General features: G+C 43.3%; 1 protein-coding gene across 1 annotated transcript in view; it reads right to left on the bottom strand.

Moving 5' to 3' along the window:
* Window positions 1-7,466: 7,466 nt before the first annotated feature.
* LOC121436035 (leucine-rich repeat-containing protein 37A-like) overlaps window positions 7,467-18,065 on the bottom strand; it is a 49,547-nt gene continuing 38,948 nt past the window's right edge. The window contains exons 9-14 of the mRNA XM_041635608.1: window positions 14,213-15,936; window positions 13,309-13,413; window positions 8,871-8,920; window positions 8,021-8,054; window positions 7,800-7,945; window positions 7,467-7,563 (exon numbers count right to left, since the gene is read on the bottom strand). Coding sequence (XP_041491542.1) covers window positions 7,467-7,563; window positions 7,800-7,945; window positions 8,021-8,054; window positions 8,871-8,920; window positions 13,309-13,413; window positions 14,213-15,936 — 2,156 coding nt within the window. The remainder of the gene's footprint in view (window positions 7,564-7,799; window positions 7,946-8,020; window positions 8,055-8,870; window positions 8,921-13,308; window positions 13,414-14,212; window positions 15,937-18,065) is intronic.

Genomic DNA, 18,065 nt, shown 5'->3' with positions numbered 1-18,065 from the left:
GAAAATTCAAGGTTAATAAAGCATTATGTAATCTATTTCTGGGGGTATTTTCGGTCCCTTTCTGTTTGTTCAGCATATCCTTTATAGTACGATTTGATCTTTCTATAACTGCCTGACCTGTAGGATTATTTGGTATACCTGTAATGTGTTTTATATTATAATAATCAAAAAAGCATTTCATTTTCTTAGATACCTATGCTGGACCATTATCTGTCTTTATTTGCGCAGGTATACCCATGATGGCCATAACTTCCAATAAATGTGTGATTACCGAATCAGCCTTTTCTGAGCTCAGGGCAGTAGCCCATTGAAAACCTGAATACGTGTCTATGGTGTGGTGTACATATTTTAATTTACCAAATTCCATAAAGTGGAACACATCCATCTGCCAGATTTCATTTCTCTTAGTATCCTTTGGGTTACTCCCTGCAGGCAACGGTGTTTGATGATAGAAAGAACAAGTAGGACATCTCTTTATAATGTCCTTAGCTTGTTGCCAAGTAATGGAAAATTCTTTCTTTAGGCCTTTACTATTGACATGATGCTTCTTATGAAATTCTGAGACCTGCAACACACTTCCAATCAATAATTGATCAATCTCAGCGTTGCCTTGGGTTAGAGGACCAGGCAGACCTGTATGGGACCGGATGTGTGTTATATACATCGGACAAAGCCTGTTCCTGATTATGTCTTGTACCTGGATAAACAATGAAGTCAACTCTGTGTCATCTGGTATAAATTCAGCGGTTTCAGTATGCAAGATAACTCTTTCTGCATATTGTGAATCTGTAACTATATTAAGAGGTTCTTTAAAATCCCTTAGCACCATAAGAATGGCATATAATTCTGCCTTCTGGACAGAATTATAAGGGCTTTGTTCCACCTTACTCAATTCATCTGACTTGTAACCTGCTTTCCCTGATTTATTTGCATCAGTATAGAAAGTACGGGCTCCAGTTATTGGAGCATCACATACAATTCTAGGAAGAATCCAAGAAGTTCTTTTTATGAGGTTAAGTCTACCACTTTTGGGATAGTTGCTATTAATTTCTCCCAAAAAATTAGCACAAGCTCTTTGCCACGGTTCATTGTCCTCCCATAACTTTTTTATTTCTTCAGTAGTAAACGGCACTATAATTTCTGCTGGGGCTATACCTGCTAGTTGACAAAGTCTCAGCTTACATTTTATAATTAATTCAGAGACTTTTTCCACATAAGTTTTTAATTTTTTGCTTGGTTTATTAGGTATAAATATCCACTCTAAAATAATATCTTCCCTCTGCATTAGAATCCCTGTAGGAGAAATTCTGGAAGGCAATATGACTAGGATGCAGCTAAGATTTGGGTTCACCCTATCCACATGTGCCCTCAATCATTGTCAGTTCCTTTTCTGCTTCAGCTGTCAGTTTTCTTGGACTATTCAAATCTTTATCACCATCTAAGGTTTTGTTTAAATGAACTATTAGATCAGGTGTTATCCCAACAGCTGGTCGTAGACTGGAAATGTGTCCTAACAATCTTTGGAAGTCATTAAGAGTCTTTAACCGGTCTCTCCTAATTTGTGCCTTTTGCGTTTTAATTTTCTCTAACCCTATTCTGTAACCTAGGTAATTAATAGAATTTCCTCTTTGAATCTTTTCAGGGGCAATTTGTAATCCCCACCTAGGCAAGACTTTCTTTACTTCTTCAAACATCCTTTCTAAAGTATCTTTATTTGAATCAGATAACAAGATGTCATCCATGTAATGATAAATGATGGACTTGGGGAATTGTTTACGAATTATTTCCAATGGCTTACTTACAAAATATTGGACAATGTAGGACTATTGAGCATACCCTGTGGGAGGACAGTCCATAGATATCTCCTATTAGGCTGAGAATTATTATAAGTAGGCACTGTGAAGGCAAATTTTTCTCTATCCTTTTCTTGTAACGGTATAGTGAAAAAACAATCTTTCAAATCAATAACTATAAGAGGCCATCCTTTTGGTAACAGAGAAGGCAAAGGAATTCCAGATTGTAGTGGGCCCATAGGTTGAATTACTTTGTTGACAGCTCTTAGATCTGTCACCATTCTCCATTTACCAGATTTCTTTTTTTTTTTTTTGGTTTTTCGAAACAGGGTTTCTCTGTGGTTTTGGAGCCTGTCCTGGAACTAGCTCTTGTAGACCAGGCTGGTCTCGACCAGATTTCTTTTTTTACAACAAACACAGTAGAATTCCAAGGGCTGCTTGATTCTTCAATATGGTGAGCATCTAGTTGCTCCTGCACCAGCTGTTCCAATGCCTGTAGTTTATCTTCAGCTAGAGGCCACTGTTTGATCCATATTGGCTTCTTAGTTAGCCATTTTAAAGGTAGGACTGTTGGTACCTCTAAAGGTTTGGTATTTGCTGTATGTTCTTGTACAGCCTGAATGGCTGGTGACCTTTTTCCATAATACCTCATCATATCCTTCCCAGAATTATGAGTTCCTGGAACTACAGGAATGTTAATCTGGGTATTCCATTGCTGTAGCAGGTCACGGCCCCATAAATTTATGGCAATATTGGCTATATATGGCCTTAATCTTCCTATTTTCCCTTCGGGCCCTATGCATTCAACCCATCTTGTGCTTTGTCTTACACGAGATAGGGTTCCAATTCCCAGGAACTGAACATCTACCTCATGAAGAGGCCAATTCGGATGCCAAGATTCTGGGGTAATGATACTTACATCCGCACCTGTGTCTAATAAGCCTTCAATAAAAGTGCCATTTATACAGACTCTTAGCTTTGGCCTTTGATCATTAATAGAAGTCTGCCAAAATATACGTTTACTCTGTTCTACTGGGTTTTTTAACTCATCCTCCACACGTATTTCATCATTTAGACCAGTATTGCTTTTTACAGCAGAAATTGGAGCTTTTAATTTTCTTGGTGAGGCACGTTCTCCACTGTGACTGGGAATGACTGGGCCACTGTTGGCTTGGGGGCCTGCGAGAGGCCCCTCAAGGAGTTTCCCGACGATATCGGGTTGCCTTGTTTGTCTGTTGTTGACCTGCATTCGCTGGACCAATGTCGGCCTTTACTGCATCTCCTACATATACCTGAAGGCCTAGGTCTCCTATTTTTGTCATTCCCAGAGGAGATAATATTCCTAGAAATTCTGTGCCTGCAATCCCTTTTCAGATGTCCTAATTTACCACAATTAAAACACCTGGCAGTTTGATGTCTCCTCATTGCTGTGGAAATCGCTTCTTCTACCCAAGACTCATCGTTATAGCTCAACGTCTCAACATTCATCGTATGCTGAATCCATTCATCCATAGGTGCTGATCTAGACTTTAAAGGCCCAATTATCTTTTTGCATTCTATGTTTGCATTCTCAAAAGCTAGAGATTCAAGAAGTATTCGTCTAGCTTCTGGGTCTGTTACCCCTATGTCCAGAGCCTTAATTAATCTTTGCAAAAAGTCAATAAAGGGTTCTCTCTGTCCCTGCCTAATTCTAGTATATGATTCAACCCTTTTTGCTGGATCTTGTATCCTATTCCAAGCATTTAAAGCTGCTTGGTGACATAGACACAGTACTTCATCATCATAAAGAGCTTGGACCTGTGGATCAGCATATTCTCCTGCACCAAGAATTTGATCTTGGGAAACCTTGACACCTTTTGCTCTTCCTTGCTGTTCCATATGAAATAAATTCCAAACATCAAGGAAGGTCCATTATCTAAAACTGCAGACACTAACTGATGGAAATCATGGGGGGTAGCTCTAGCATTAGCAGCCCAAGTCCTTATCATTTCCTTTACGTATGCAGAGTGCAAGCCAAAATTAACAATAGCTTGCTTAATTTCTTTTAGATCATTCATTGCTATTGGCGTCCATCTAGCTTCTCTGACTCCCTTTGAGCCTTTAGAAGTTGACACTTTGTCAGAATTAAGTATAGGGTATGCCGCTAAAACCTCAGGTAAGCCAGTTCTAATAGCTGGTGTTGGCATTGTATCCTGTTCTTGTGCCTTATTACTCTGTTCACCAGCTCCAATCATTTCTTCAATCATTTCAAGTCTTTTTATTATTGTCTTTATTATTGTCTCTTTTGAATCCTGAATCTCCTGACCTGCATGAGTTTCTAGTAAAGATTGTATGGTTCTTAGGAGTGCCATGATCTTCCTAAATGATAGAATATGCAAAAGAATACTGAAACCTAGTAACCAGTAAATTAAGTTATCCCCATAGTCATATAAACCTTGCATGATATAACCCATTGTATTGGTAACCAGAACAGTAAAATTCGCGTTGGAAATGAAAACTGCCATATTACCTATTATCCAGCAGGTGGCGCTGTTGCCAAGTCGCGACGAAAACAGAGTCCTGTTTCAGAGTCCGCCTAGTATTTGTTAAAAACTGGAAAATGTAAGTTGCTCAACAAAGTAAATGTAATTAAATCAATTCCAGAGACGGAACCAGAAACCCAGAATCCAGGGGTAGAGAAGAGCAACCTGGAAGCGGCTTATGCCTCCACATGACAGAGTCACCCTGAGGGGTTGCAGCTTTCAGCAACTGCGTGCTCTGGTTCGTGCCACTTAAGAGCTGTGCTTGCAAGGGAGATTTAAAAACAACTCAGAAAAGAGCAAACCACGCGGCAGAGACTACGCGGGCCTGTGGAGTTTAAATCCTTGTGGGGAGGCCAAGGCTGCCGGCAGCGGCTGAGGAAGGGAAGGCTCCTGCCAAGCCGAACTCACGGCCGGCAGCCGAGCAGGGAAAGGAGAGGTTCTAAAACCAAACGTTGGGTGCCAATTGGAGGCGTAAGTCATAAACAATGCCACACCAGTTTGGAATTATGATTAATAGGTTGGTATTTATTTAAAGGGGAAAAAACTTACAGATCACAGTCAGCCCTCTGCGCAACCAGGAAGGGAGTCTAGTCGCCTGCGGAGCAGGAAGTGAAGAGAGAGAGGAGAGGGAAGTGGCCGCTTTTTAAAGGGAGAGAGACCACGCCCCAGTGGGCTGGTATCTCAGCGGCAATAGGCTCGAGGAGTGGGAGGACCTCCTGTAACATTTAATAAATAAATAAATTTTAAAAAAAGAGTCTCAAGTTTCAATTTAAAGGCTTAATCTTTTTAAAAAAGATTTGTGTTTGGATGTTTTGCCTGCATGTATGTCTAGACATCACGTACATGCTTGGTACCCACGGAGGCCAGAAGCAGGCATCAGATCTCCTATAATGAGTTGTAAGACTGAGTCACCGTGTGGGTGCTGGGAATCAAATCCAGGTTCTTTGGAAGAGCAGCAAGTGCTTTTAGATACTGAACCGTCTCTCTACCCCTCAATTGTATATTTTGTATGGCCAGGAACCCAAAGCTGGATGGCTCAGAGACCTAGGAAAGAACAAACACAACTTGAGCCCTAACAAGCCTGGTCAAATATGGCAGTGGCAGACCTTGCCCCTCCCCTTTCCCTTGTTAACCACAGATTGTATCCGTAAAGCTAGCCATAAAGTACTCATATAGCCCGTATTTGGATACTTTCTTACGTCAGACTCATGCCATGACTACCAAAGTCTAGCAATGAAAAGCCCCTTTGGTTCACCTAATTAACACGGCCAATCAAAACACCACCACACCCTAGCCCATTCTCACATAGACACCCCCCCTTTCTCTCCTTAAAAATGATACCTGCAAGGGCACCTGCTGTTTCTTCACCACTTAATAAAGAATCTTTCTGTGATAGCAGGTGTTTCTGTGTTGTCTGTGCCGATCCGTGGTCCAAGAGGCCTCCTCTCCTCATGGTACAAGGTTTCTTCACAACTGATAAAAAAAGTCAAAGAAATGAATCCTAACAATATTTTGCTATACTTTTAGATCAGTGCCTAGCCCAATCATCTTTAGAGAGGCTCCCTCAGGCAGCTGGTGGGGGCAGATACAGAGATCCACAGTCAAACATTAGGAGGAGCTTGGGGCAGGAAAGACTGTAGGAGCCAGAGGAGCCAAGGACCCCAGAACACAGACCACACAATCAGCTAAGTAGGAATCACAGGGGCTCACAGAGACTGAAGTAGCAGTCTTAGAGCCTGCATGGGTCTGTGCCAGGTCCTCTAATTACATGCTGGGGTTATTTAGTTGGGGTGTTTGCGGAACTCCTAACAATGGGAGTGGGGTGTATCTGACTCTTTTGACTGCTCTTGGGTCCCTTTTCTGCCTACTGGGTTGCCTTGTCAGCCTTAATGAGGGTTGTGCCTAGTCTTACTGCATCTTGTTATGCTGTGTGCACTTGATACCATTGAGAGGCCTGTTCTTTTCTCAGAGGAACAGTGGATCTGGAGCAGAGGGAAGGTAGGCAGGAGGGACAGTACTGGGAGGAGTGGAGGCTGTGATTAGGAAGCATTGTATAAGAATAAATAAAAAGAAAAAATATTATTGGGGAGGAGAGAGCAGGAGGGTAGAAGGGATGTGGGGATTGGGAAGAGGGAGAGGAGAGAGAACTGGGAATTGCCTGGGCTTTCGAACCCTCAAGCCCCCCAGCGACACATCTCTTCCAACAAGGCCTCACTCTCCTTAATCCTTTCCAAACAGTTCCACCAACTGGGAAGCAACTATTCAAATAGATGAGTCTAGGGGAGCCATCTTCAAACCTCCACATTTATCTTATTTACTTGGGTTCTGCTTCACACTCAGGTCACAAGGCTTGCATGGCAACTGCTTTTACACAATGAGCTGTAAGGGGAGGCTTCTGTCAAGACCATGGATCAGCTCTGTTCTGCCAAACGTTCCCAAATAACCACACTAAGACATAATATTATATTATTATAAGTGCTTGCCTAATAGCTTAGACTTATTTTTGACTAGCTCTTTTTTTTAAAAAAATGTTTATTTATTTATTATGTATACAATATTCTGTCTGTATGCCTGAAGGCCTGAAGAGGGTGCCAGACCTCTTTACAGATGGTTGTGAACCACCATGTGGTTGCTGGGAATTGAACTCAGGACCTTTGGAAGAGCAGGCAATGCTCTTAACCACTGAGCCATCTCTCCAGCCCCTTGACTAGCTCTTATAACTTAAATTAATCCATTCCTATTAATCTATGTGCTGCTCCCAAGGCTTGTTACCTCCTGTACGTACTTTCCATTCTGCTTGCTCTGCATCTCATGGCATCTCTTGAGGCCCCCTCCTGCTTCTTCTTCCCAGCATTCTCTTAGTCTGGTTCTCCCGCCTAACCTTATCCCGCCTAACTATAGGCCAGTCAGCTTCTTTATTAAACCAATCACAGTGGCATATATTCACACAGTGTAAAGGAATATAGCACAATGAGCTATCTTTACTGGCCCACAATATCAACTGCTCTACATCGATTTTCATTTACTTGTGTACAAAGGCTTTGACACTCATTAATTTACCAAAAGTAATTTATTAATAAATGATAGCAGATACAAAGGCTTTGACACTCATTAATTTACCAAAAGTAATTTATTAATAAATGATAGCAGATCATTCTGTGCCTTCAGTGTCATCTGCTTCTTCATTCTCTTCTGCTTCAGCGACTGACAGATTCAGGGCCGGCGGCATCACTTCCCCCTTGACGTCCCTGGAAGAAGAGCAATGCCAAGGCTTTCAAACTTTGAAATGAGGAACTTGACCTTAGCTTCTCATTTGAGCTAGACATTTACCATGGTGCATCCTGAATGGCACTATCGTCCTGTGCAGAGGACTCCTTGACCTGCATTCCCTCAGTCATGCTCTTCTTTCGTATGTCACGTTTGAATAAATCTGTGAGCCACTGAGCATCTTGCCCTTAGCTCCTCATTTGAGCTAGACATTTACCTTGGTACATCCTTTTTGAAAATCTCCTCCTCTCCAGAGGACTCCTTGTCCTGTAGATCCTGAGCCATGTTTTTCTTGCGTGTGTCGTGAAGAGGCCTATACATATCCCTAAGCCATAGTGGCCACCTTAGCCAGAAAAATCCTTCCTAGGAAACAGAAGGGGAGACATTAGTTCTTTTAGCCCCACCTTCTCCAGCCACAGCACCGAGTCTCGGTCTTACCTGACTCTCACTGTCCTTGTAGTATTTCTTACTCCTTGGAAGAAAACACATGCAGAAGACAGTTAGTGATTGTGCCGTGTGTGTGTGTGTGTGTGTGTGTGTGTGTGTGGTGTTGTCTGGGGACATCTCGGCTCTCCCCATAACAAAGATCACCCCAGCACTGGGACTTAAAAATTCCATGCATATCTGGCTTTTAGGAACTTTCCAAGTCTGTTGTAAGGCCCCACAATGTCCCTGGGGAGATCTTTGCCTGTGAATTGTCCTGGAGCAGAGGCACCACCATGACAGTAGCCCCACTTATTCCACCGAACCAATTTCTCCCTCTGAAGAAGCCACTCTAGGCAGGAGCCCTTTGCTCTCCTGCAGATCAGCTCTCACAGGCAGACTTGCTGAGGAGAGGGAGGGGCTGCTCCTGCTTGTCTAGCTGTTTTATCCTTCAGTGCAGAGCCCAAGTCCACAGCACAGCTCACAGACTCATGGGGTTTCACCCTGCAGCCTGCCTCTGCTGAGGATTTGTAAGAGCAGTTTAAAGGGCACAGGTAGCTGCGCATGGTGGATCATGCCTGTGATTCCAATTCTTGGGAGCCTGAAACAAGATTCTCAGGCCAGCCTCGGCTACGTAGTGAGTTCTGTATGCTGCCAGCAGCAGAACAGGCACAGCCTAACCTCCTTTCCTTAAAGAAATGGTGACAGTTGGAGATGTCTTTGTTAGTCTTGTGTACATTTGCCTTTTTGGGGAGCCAGGTAAGACATTAGGGGAAATAACATTCTTCCTGAGTTTTCCCAATGAGGCCCAAGCTCTCTGCTAGCTCTCAGGTTCTCTTTGAACAATTGCTAATCTTGTATTTACCCTGTGGACTTTTCTTCATCTCCACGTCTTGCTGCTCTGTGAAAATAAATCTGTTTTGGAAGAAAACATGATTATGATTATAACAGTGACTGAAGTCTCCAATCTATATCTACTCCCTTTCCTTAGCTGACATCTACCCGCTGCTCTTCTCTTCTGTAGCACCTCATTTAGGGGGTCCCATGTAGCTGGCACTTAATATGGTGTATTGACTCTTTTACCTAAAATTAAACAAGTCCTAATAAAAACTCTTAGAAGTCAAAGAATATCTTTAACTTCATCAACGTATATACGAGAAGAGCAAGAGCAGAATGTCTCTGACCACAGCCACGAGCCTTTGTCTCTGGTGAGCTTCTGAAATGTAATATGGAAAATAAACATGGTATTGAGGAGGAGGGAACTATTATTGCTATTATCTGAAACAATGAACAACCAAAAAGTCCAAGACAATCGACTAATATTTCATTAGAATAAGAGGATTCAATACTGTTGTCTAGTCACAAAATACAGAGAGCAGGATACAGAGCCCAATAGATTTTGCATGTATCTCCCATACAAACTAAGCAAGTTCTCATTTATGATAGCAATGGAGATGGGCAGTGTTTCAGAACAAATGTAACTTAGGATGAGTAAATTCTCTGATGAAAATGCTAATTATTTTAAAGAACACTAAGAAATGACAAGCCACAGAGAGAGTTTCTGTCTAAAAACAAAAGGCAATCTAAAACAGCAAAAGCTTGTGGATCTGTCTCGGTGTAGAGTGCAAGGCCTGGTTTAATCTCAAAGAGGAGGAGAGGGAGAAGGAGGTGGCAGCAGCAGAGGCAGCAGTGAAGGTAAGGCATGTTGTAAAGGTATCAACCGTCAAAGTAGAACTGTAAATGCCATGTCGTCCTATGCAATCTGATCTTTCCCCCACTTCCATGTATGTGCCCACATGTGTGGTGAATGTGTGGGCACATGTGCATGTGTGAATGATTACGGAGGCTTGAGGTTGATGTTGGATATCTAGATTGCTCTTCCATCTCATTCCCTGACTCAGATTTTATCAAATCCAGAGCTCACTGATATGACTAGCCTCATTATGCAGCTCGTTCTTGGGCAATCCTACGTCTGCCTTTGGGATGGGAATTACAGGTGGCTGGCATGTCACCATGTCTGACTGCAATTCCCCAGGTCCTGAGAATATTAAATCTAAAGTCTAATCTTCATGTTTGTGTGGAAAGTGCTTCAACCACTGAGCCATGTCCCCAGTACAAACATTTATTTTCTTTTTTTCTTCCTTTTTTCTCTCTTTCTCTTCCCTCCCTCCCTCCCTCCCTCTCTCTTTCCCTTTCTTTTTAATCAAATAAGATCAACTGACATTTTGGTAGGGAAATGTTAAGAATGATTACACAATGTATGGAAAACAGAACAGAGAACAGGAGCTTGTCCTGTCAAATCAACAGGAGTTATCCAGCAATGTGGGGCTCAGTTACTGTAACCAGCGGGAGTTACCCAGCAGTGTGGGGCTCAGTTAATATACAAAGCAACTCTGATTAATGCTGTGATTCTTGACTGGTGCAAGAACAACGTCAGGATCAGGTAAGCATCCAGATGGAGATGCATCTTAGACCAGTGAAGAAAGAGTCAATTAGCCAATATAAATTATTTCACATCTAGATATTCTTGTGAGGGAGTTTGGTCCCTGACTCAACCATACCCGCCAAAAATGAAATAAATTCTAGGCAGATTAAAAGAATCTATAAATAAGAGGCGGGAGAGATGGCTCTGCAGTTAAGAGCACTGGCTGCTCTTCTGGAAGATTGTGCAATATTCCTATGCACTGTGTAAATATATGTCACTGTATACACAGAAGGAGGCACAGGCCAGTAGATGAGTGGCCTTAGCTACAGACACTTTCCTTTTCCACTGGGTTGTTTTACCACGAAATATATTAACGCTTTGGGCGGTTTGCAATGGTTTCCTGGTACTCTCACACTCCCAGTACTTCCTGTTTGTCTCTGAGGGGGCGAAACTGACCAGTGAAGGGTCCGGGTGCAGGCTTAGGGATCAGGGGAATGAATGGGAGATTTACTCTTGGTTTGGCCACTGGGCCTAGGTGCTCTTCACCCTAGGAGAGGTTGATAAGCTCTTCCCAAGGAGTCTGAGATTAGATCAGACAAAGAATGGAGAACTCTGTGCTGTGCTCAGCAGGCACAAGCCTTCTATCCCGAAGGATGTGGAAGACAGCGTCCAGACCAAGCAAAGGCCTCTGCCTATGGAGTGGAAACAGACAGCTCTTCCCCACCCCACATTCATTCTTAAAACCACTGCTATTTTCTCTCACTCATTTCTTCCTCATATTTAGTAAAATATGTTTCTTTAAGGTGAAAAGTATCTTTTAGTAGCTACCCATGAATCCCCCAAATGACCAATTGTTAGAGTGATATTTCAGAAGTCTTAGTGTCTGGGCAGGTAGCACAGTGGTAGAGAACATACTTAGCTTGCACAACACCTAAAATCAATCCCCCAAACCTCGCCTATACATGCAAATGGTTAAAGAATAACTGGTCTGTCCATTGCTTTTCTCTATATGATACTTACTTTAAAAAAAATATCGTTAGATTTTTTAGACAGTGTTTAATGTAGCACAGGTTGGCTTCAACTCTCCATGTAGTTGAGGGTGGCTAGAACTCCCAATTTTCTTGCCTCTGCCTCTAAGGTGCTGGAATTATGGGAGTGTACCACCAAGCCTGGTTCTGTATGCTACTTTAAATATGCATTAGATTTTTATTTTTCTTTGTTTGGTAGTTAACTTAATGTCAGTTTTCTACTCAACACTGTCTGGGTAGGGTCTCACCCCAACCTCTGGCATCCATTTTGGGATGTTGGATAGAAAGTTCTATTTCAAGCCCCCTCTCCTGGGAGTTGCTGCAGTCCAGAGTCCATCTCTGAGAATGCCCGCCAAACGGTGACCCCTCCACAGAGAGGGTCAAGACCACTCCTATAGGCTATTTAAACTGCCCCTCAGAGAACAAACACATGGTCTCCCCAGTTTTCCTTCCTCCTCTCCATGTTCTGCCAGAGGACCACCCAGGAGTGCTGGTATCCATTAAACCTGGGCTTTTTCTAATTAGGTTTGATCTGGTCTGATTTGGCTTATTCCATCCGTCCGCAGAGAGGTTTGTTGGGCCAAAAAAGCTTTACAAACACCTTGACTATCTACTACAGGAAAATACGGTGTGCGTCCAGTCCTCACAGATACCATCCAAATGGGCAGAAGAGAATGAAAATGTGCGTGAAGGGCTGGAGAGATGCTTCGTGGTTAAGAGCACGGCCGCTCTAGCACACACTGCTCTTCCAGAGGACCTAGGACTGGAATTCCAGCACCCACATGGTGGCTCACAACCACCTATAACTTGGTCCAGGGGATCCCACCACCTCTTCTTGCCTCTGAGGGCATCAGGCACAGAGTGGTTTTTCCAGGGCATGCTCCTCTGGGATGAAACATTTCTTCTAGGAGGGAAAGGGAAGGCTCACTAGACTCAAGCAGTAAATGGGAGGTAAACGAAAGGTCACAAGTCTGGAAAAACAAAATCATGCAAGATTCTTGAGGGCCCCTGTCCAACAGAATCAAGGGGATGAAGTTGCTGGGACTGGAGACTCTGAGCAGTAACTGCAGATGGAGACAACTGACTGTGGCAGGGGCTGGTGCTCTGCAGGCAGAGAGAGCCCAGAATTTGGGGATTTGGGGAGCTGCTGCTCATGTTGGGAGAGGATTTCTGGTGATGCGGCTCTTTTAGAGTCACACTTGCTCCTAGTAAATTAGTAACCCTAATAAAGAGACTCACTGCTTCACCAAAATGGTGCAATGTTTACTGTGGTCTGTCATGGACTTTCTCGGTAAGTAATGTGTGTGTGTGTGTGTGTGGTCTCCCCAGAAAAATATCTATCACACAACAGTGGCACACAGACATGCATGCAGGCAAAACACCTATACACATAATTTTTTTAAGTACAAATAAATTCCAGCACAGTGGTGAACAGTACACACCACTAAAGAGCAATATAGGACTTTACAGAGATTTCCCTGGAGGTCACAACCACATTAGGTGTGGAGGTGCTGCCTGTACAGGGGCCAGAGGACATCCTCCCGGAGGTCATGAACTGACCCCATGCTGATTTCTGCCTTCTGGCCTCAAAATTCCACCATCCTCATGGACAGAGAACTCTCCACTGCTCCAACAGCCTCTCACCGCAACACCACCAGTCTGACACCAAATCAGAACGTTACATAATGACCTGACATTGAGGAGCCCGACTTCACAGAGTACCTGTGGACACTCGGGGGCATTATTTGTAGACAGAGAGGGTCAGTGGCTCAGGTTTTCAGTTCGCGGCCTCTAAACCTATGACACAGACCGGGCACATGCTGGACACAGGAATGTATTGTTGTCCTTACCTCAACGAGACAGAAAATGATAATCAACACTGTCACTACTACAGTTACAGATATTGCCAAGATGACTTTGTTGTTGTAGCCGTATCCTGGAACTTCTTTTGTGTGCTAAAAAGTACAAGATAAATGAATAAATAGGCATTTCTGTTGCCAAATAATAAAGTAAAAAGAATTAAAAAAAGTAAAGGCTTATTGCTCAAAATTCGTTCTTGAGCTGCGCTTGGTAACTCATGTATATAATCTGGGAATTGGAAGGTAGGAGGACTGCCATGAGCTTGCTATCAACTTCGGCCACAAAGTGAGCAGGCTATTTTGGGCTATACAGTGATATTCTGACTCAAAGAACCAAGGTCTCAGGATGTACTTCTGTGGTTGAACCCTTTGTTTAGCTTGTACTAGGTGCTGGGTTTGATCTACATGGAACAGCAAAACAATATTTCTTTTTTTTTAAAAAAAAACCCTAAAAACATTCTTCCAGGTGAGTAGCTTTCTTATTTATAAAAGATCATACTGAATGCAATATGTTATATGCTTTTTTATAGTACATTTTATTATATTCTGTGTTTTAAGTCTGCTTCTGTGTCTTAAATTTAGAAATGCAGTAGAAGTTAGGTGTGGTAGCAAACACATTTAAACGCAGCACTGGGAGGCAGAGGTAGGTGGATCTCTGTGAGTTCCGGGCCAATTTGGTTTGCATGAGAATTCTGGGAATCCAGGGCTACACAGTGAGACCCTGTCTCAAAAACAAAACAAAACAATACAATACATATAAAAATACAGTGGGAATCACTGTCTTGGCTGGGCTAGAGTTATGCGGACAATACAAGATCTGAAGTAGGAGGCCCTGGTCTTTCTGCTTAAGTGACTGAAAGGGTACGCAGGACCCCTGTTCCAGCACCGTCCTCACCTGACTTTGTTCCAGATCCTTCTGTTCGCCTTGGGTTTCTGTGCTCTCATTGATGTAGTTCTCAGTTTTCCACTGGTCCGTATCCCAGTCGGCCCTGGACAACTTGAATTCTTGTTGCTCACTGAGAAGCTTCATCAGGAGGCCGGTTCTGGAGATGAGCTTGGCACAGAACAGTTGTACACGGGGGTCAGAGCAATCCATCTTCAAAGTCCTGATAACGTGAGAAATAAGCTTTCTCACGTTGTTGTTGGGGATGAGGGGCCGCAGCTGCTGGTTTAGCTGAGATTCAAAGCGTTCACCTGGTGACATCAGTAATGGGTAAGCAAAATCTTTGAAGTGGTCATGGGAGTCAGACCCCAAGGTGAAGTCTAACTGTGGCTTGCTTGTTTGCTGAGCAGTTGGAATTAAATCAGATGTAGGCCCATTAGACTCTACAGTAGGATTCTCAGGGGGAATATTTTCTAATGCAGCTTCTTTAGGCCCAGTGAGGGCTGGTTTGAGGATGTTTTCTTCAGTATCATCTATTGCTGCCTGATTTTCTTCAAGAAGTTTTTCTGTAGGAGGTTCTAAGGCAGCATCTAATTGTGAAAAAGGCTTTTCTGCATAACTCAGGTCTCCTAAAGATGAAAAGACCCCTCCTGCAGGGGAATTTACCAGGCTCCTCACTGCAGAGGATGCTGGACTCTTTGCAATCAACCGGAAATGAGATATTTTCTTCCTAAGGTTTCCATGTCTCTTTTCAGATAGTAAACTAGGGTTAGACCCCTTCGTTCTTTTCACATTGGCATTTGCACTTTCTAAAACAAAAATGGTGTAAGACAAGTCTTTTCGTCTGTCTATGAACGCAGGCAGCGATTTTGTAGTGGGAGTCTTGTCCACCAGTGACTCTGCTGTGGAAGAAGACACTGCCTCCCCATGCTCCTTTGGGAGCAAGGGCTCTGGGTGGGAGGAATTTCCCACTAACGTCCTGGGCTTCTGAACCAGAGCGAGCTGCTGCAACTCTGCTGTGGGTGGGCTCCCGAGCTGCCCGTCTTTGGCAATAGTCTCCACAGGCGTCTGAACACTCTGCTTATTCCACAAGCTCTTGTCACTCACTCCCTTAAAGTGCCTTTTTTGTATGCTTCCTGTCCCCTTGAGTACTCTGTTCAGGCTGTGGAGTCGTTTCTCTGCCTTGTCAATTTCTGCAAGACTGTTTTCCTCTGCCTGGGCAGGGGCCCATCTCTTTCGTTGTTTAAATTTGGGACTCAAGTGGCCAGACTGCTGCATAAGCATGGCAGTTTTCTCTTTCTTCCTAACCTCACCAATCTCTGCATCTAACAAATTCTCTAGAAAATAAAGTTTATTCAGTTCATTTTTGTAAGCCATCTTACTTGCTTTTGGTACAGGGTTAAGAGCAAGCCTCCTTGAATCACTTTTGTAGGATTCCAGGGAACCATCTGCATTTTGTACATTAGAAAACAGCAGTTTTATGAATGGTAACAATGTCGACACCACATCTTCCAGATTTCCCTCTGAGAAATATGGCAGTATGTAATTCAGGGCACTAATCACATCACTTTCATCGTTAAAGTCGAGCTGCTCGTCCATGAAGCCTGAAGAGCTAAGATCATCTTTTTCTGAATAGGCTCTCTCTGGTTCAATAGTGACCTCAGTGCTGGTGTTCTCCTTCCGGGCCTGCAACACCTTCATGAATGGTCCTTCGGGGTTCCCTATAGATGCTTCAACTGTCAAAGATGGAGAGATTGCTTTGGGTCAGAAAATGCTGGCAGCCCTTTTTCAGTCCACGGTCATTCAACCCAACCAAGTAAATTAGGGGCCAGCAAATACCGGAGGAAGTGAAGAGAAAACTAAACTCAAATTTAAACCTATGAATTGGCAATGACAACCAGAGAGGACAGAACTAGCAAACTAGCTGCTTAGAACACACAAGCGTGCACACAGGGCACTGACGGAGAGTTGCGCACATTCCTGCCTCAGCAAAAGGGCGTGGTTGGAATCCAGGGTCTCACTAAATTGCCTATATGGCCTTGGAATGGCTCCTTTTGCCTCAGCCTCCTAAGTAGGTGGCATTAACACCATGTACCACCACACTCAGTTTAGAAAAACACTTAGAAAATCATTTGCTACCAGACATGGTGGCATACACCTGTGATCCTGGCAAAAAACATCCAGAGTCAGAGACAGGCAGATCTGTATGAGTTCAAGGCCAGCCTGGAGTATCCAGGCAATATCAGGCCAGTCAAGCCTATATAATAAAATCCTGCCTCAAGAAACAATCAAACAGCCGGGCGGTGGTGGCGCACGCCTTTAATCCCAGCACTCTGGGAGGCAGAGGCAGGTGGATCTCTGTGAGTTCAAGGCCAGCCTGGTCTACAGAGCTAGTTCCAGGACAGGCTCCAAAGCCACAGTGAAACCCTGTCTCGAAAAAACCAAAAAAAAAAAAAAAAAAAGAAAAAAAAAGAAACAAACAGTTAATTAAAAATCACACAACTGATCTGTGGATAGAAAAATCTTGAGGCTGAGCACAAATACAGAGCTGGCCAATCTGGGCATGTTCCATTAGGAGAGGCTGGCAGCATTTACTGTTTCTAGAACGAGAAGTTCTTGGATTCCAAATAAAAGTGCATCATAGTGTTAATAAAAAAACTGCAAAAGAAAACCAAACAAAACCATCTACATCTGCCCTATAGGTCAGGGGTGCTTGAGACCATGTACATAAAGCCAGCTTTAGACTGCAGTGCAGTATATAAGAGACCACTGCAGCAAGGTGCCAAGCACAGTGCACATATAGTTCACATATTACCCCTCCCATTCCAGTCCCTCTCTGCTCTTTTCATGTATGGAAAATTTTTTATATGTATATCCTTCTTTTGCTTTTTTGAGACAGGGTTTTACTGTGTGGTCTTGACTGTTCTGGAACTCATTCTGTAGATCAGGTTGGCCTTGAACACACAGAGATCCATCTGCCTCTGCCTCCCAAGTGCTCGGATTAAAGGCATGCACCCTTGCAGCAGCTACCACCACCTGGCTAATAGGTATGTACTTTTAAAGGAATCATTTTACGTATCTGACTGTTTTGCCTGCATTTGTGTGTGTGTACTTCATGTGTGCCTGGCCTGCAGAGGTCAGGCCAGGCACAGGATCCCCTGGAACTGGAGTTATGGATGATTGTGAGCCACAGTGTGGATGTTGGGAACTGAACCTTGGTTTTCTGCAAGAGCAGCAAGTACTTTAAACCACTAAACTATCTCTCTAGTTTTGTGTTTGTGTATGTATGCTCATTCATACATACATACATACATACGTGTCTGTATGTGCATGATGTATGTGTGATGGTTTGAGTGTGGAGATCAGAGGGGAGCCATGTGGAGTTTGTTCTTTTCTTCTACCTTTATGGGGGTTCCAGGGATTGATTAAGATCACCAGAAGTGTGTGGCAAGCATCTTGACCCTCTGAGTTATCTCGTTTGCCCACTCAACAGTCATATTTTTAAGTAATGCATTAATATCTGAGAGCTCAATTTTCACAAGGGAGAAATTTAGAAGCTAGGGAGTTTTATTATGAATGAAGGAATAGAAATAAACAATTGTTAGCTTAAATTTTAGGAACATCACAGAAGGGGGCATGGTGGTAGAAAGCTTGTAAGAGCCAGAGGACCAGGAAGTCAGATGTGAGATTCTGTTGTCTAGGAGTGACAAGAAAGTTATGTTTATGATACCTCAAAATACAGTTGCCTACACACACCCAGAAAAAGCACAACACTGGTATCCATGTTAAAGGTCACGAGGTCCCACTCCTCGACAAAGAGCTGCAGAAAACTGAGGGCCGCTGAGTGAGGCAGAGTCTATCCCTC

Source organism: Microtus oregoni, unplaced genomic scaffold (assembly GCF_018167655.1).
Source record: "Microtus oregoni isolate MIOR12 unplaced genomic scaffold, Mior012 000048F_ref0000485, whole genome shotgun sequence".
NCBI classification, from domain to species: domain Eukaryota; kingdom Metazoa; phylum Chordata; class Mammalia; order Rodentia; family Cricetidae; genus Microtus; species Microtus oregoni.
Note: the sequence above shows the minus strand (reverse complement) of the source record. Positions and strands in the feature narration are given on the sequence as shown.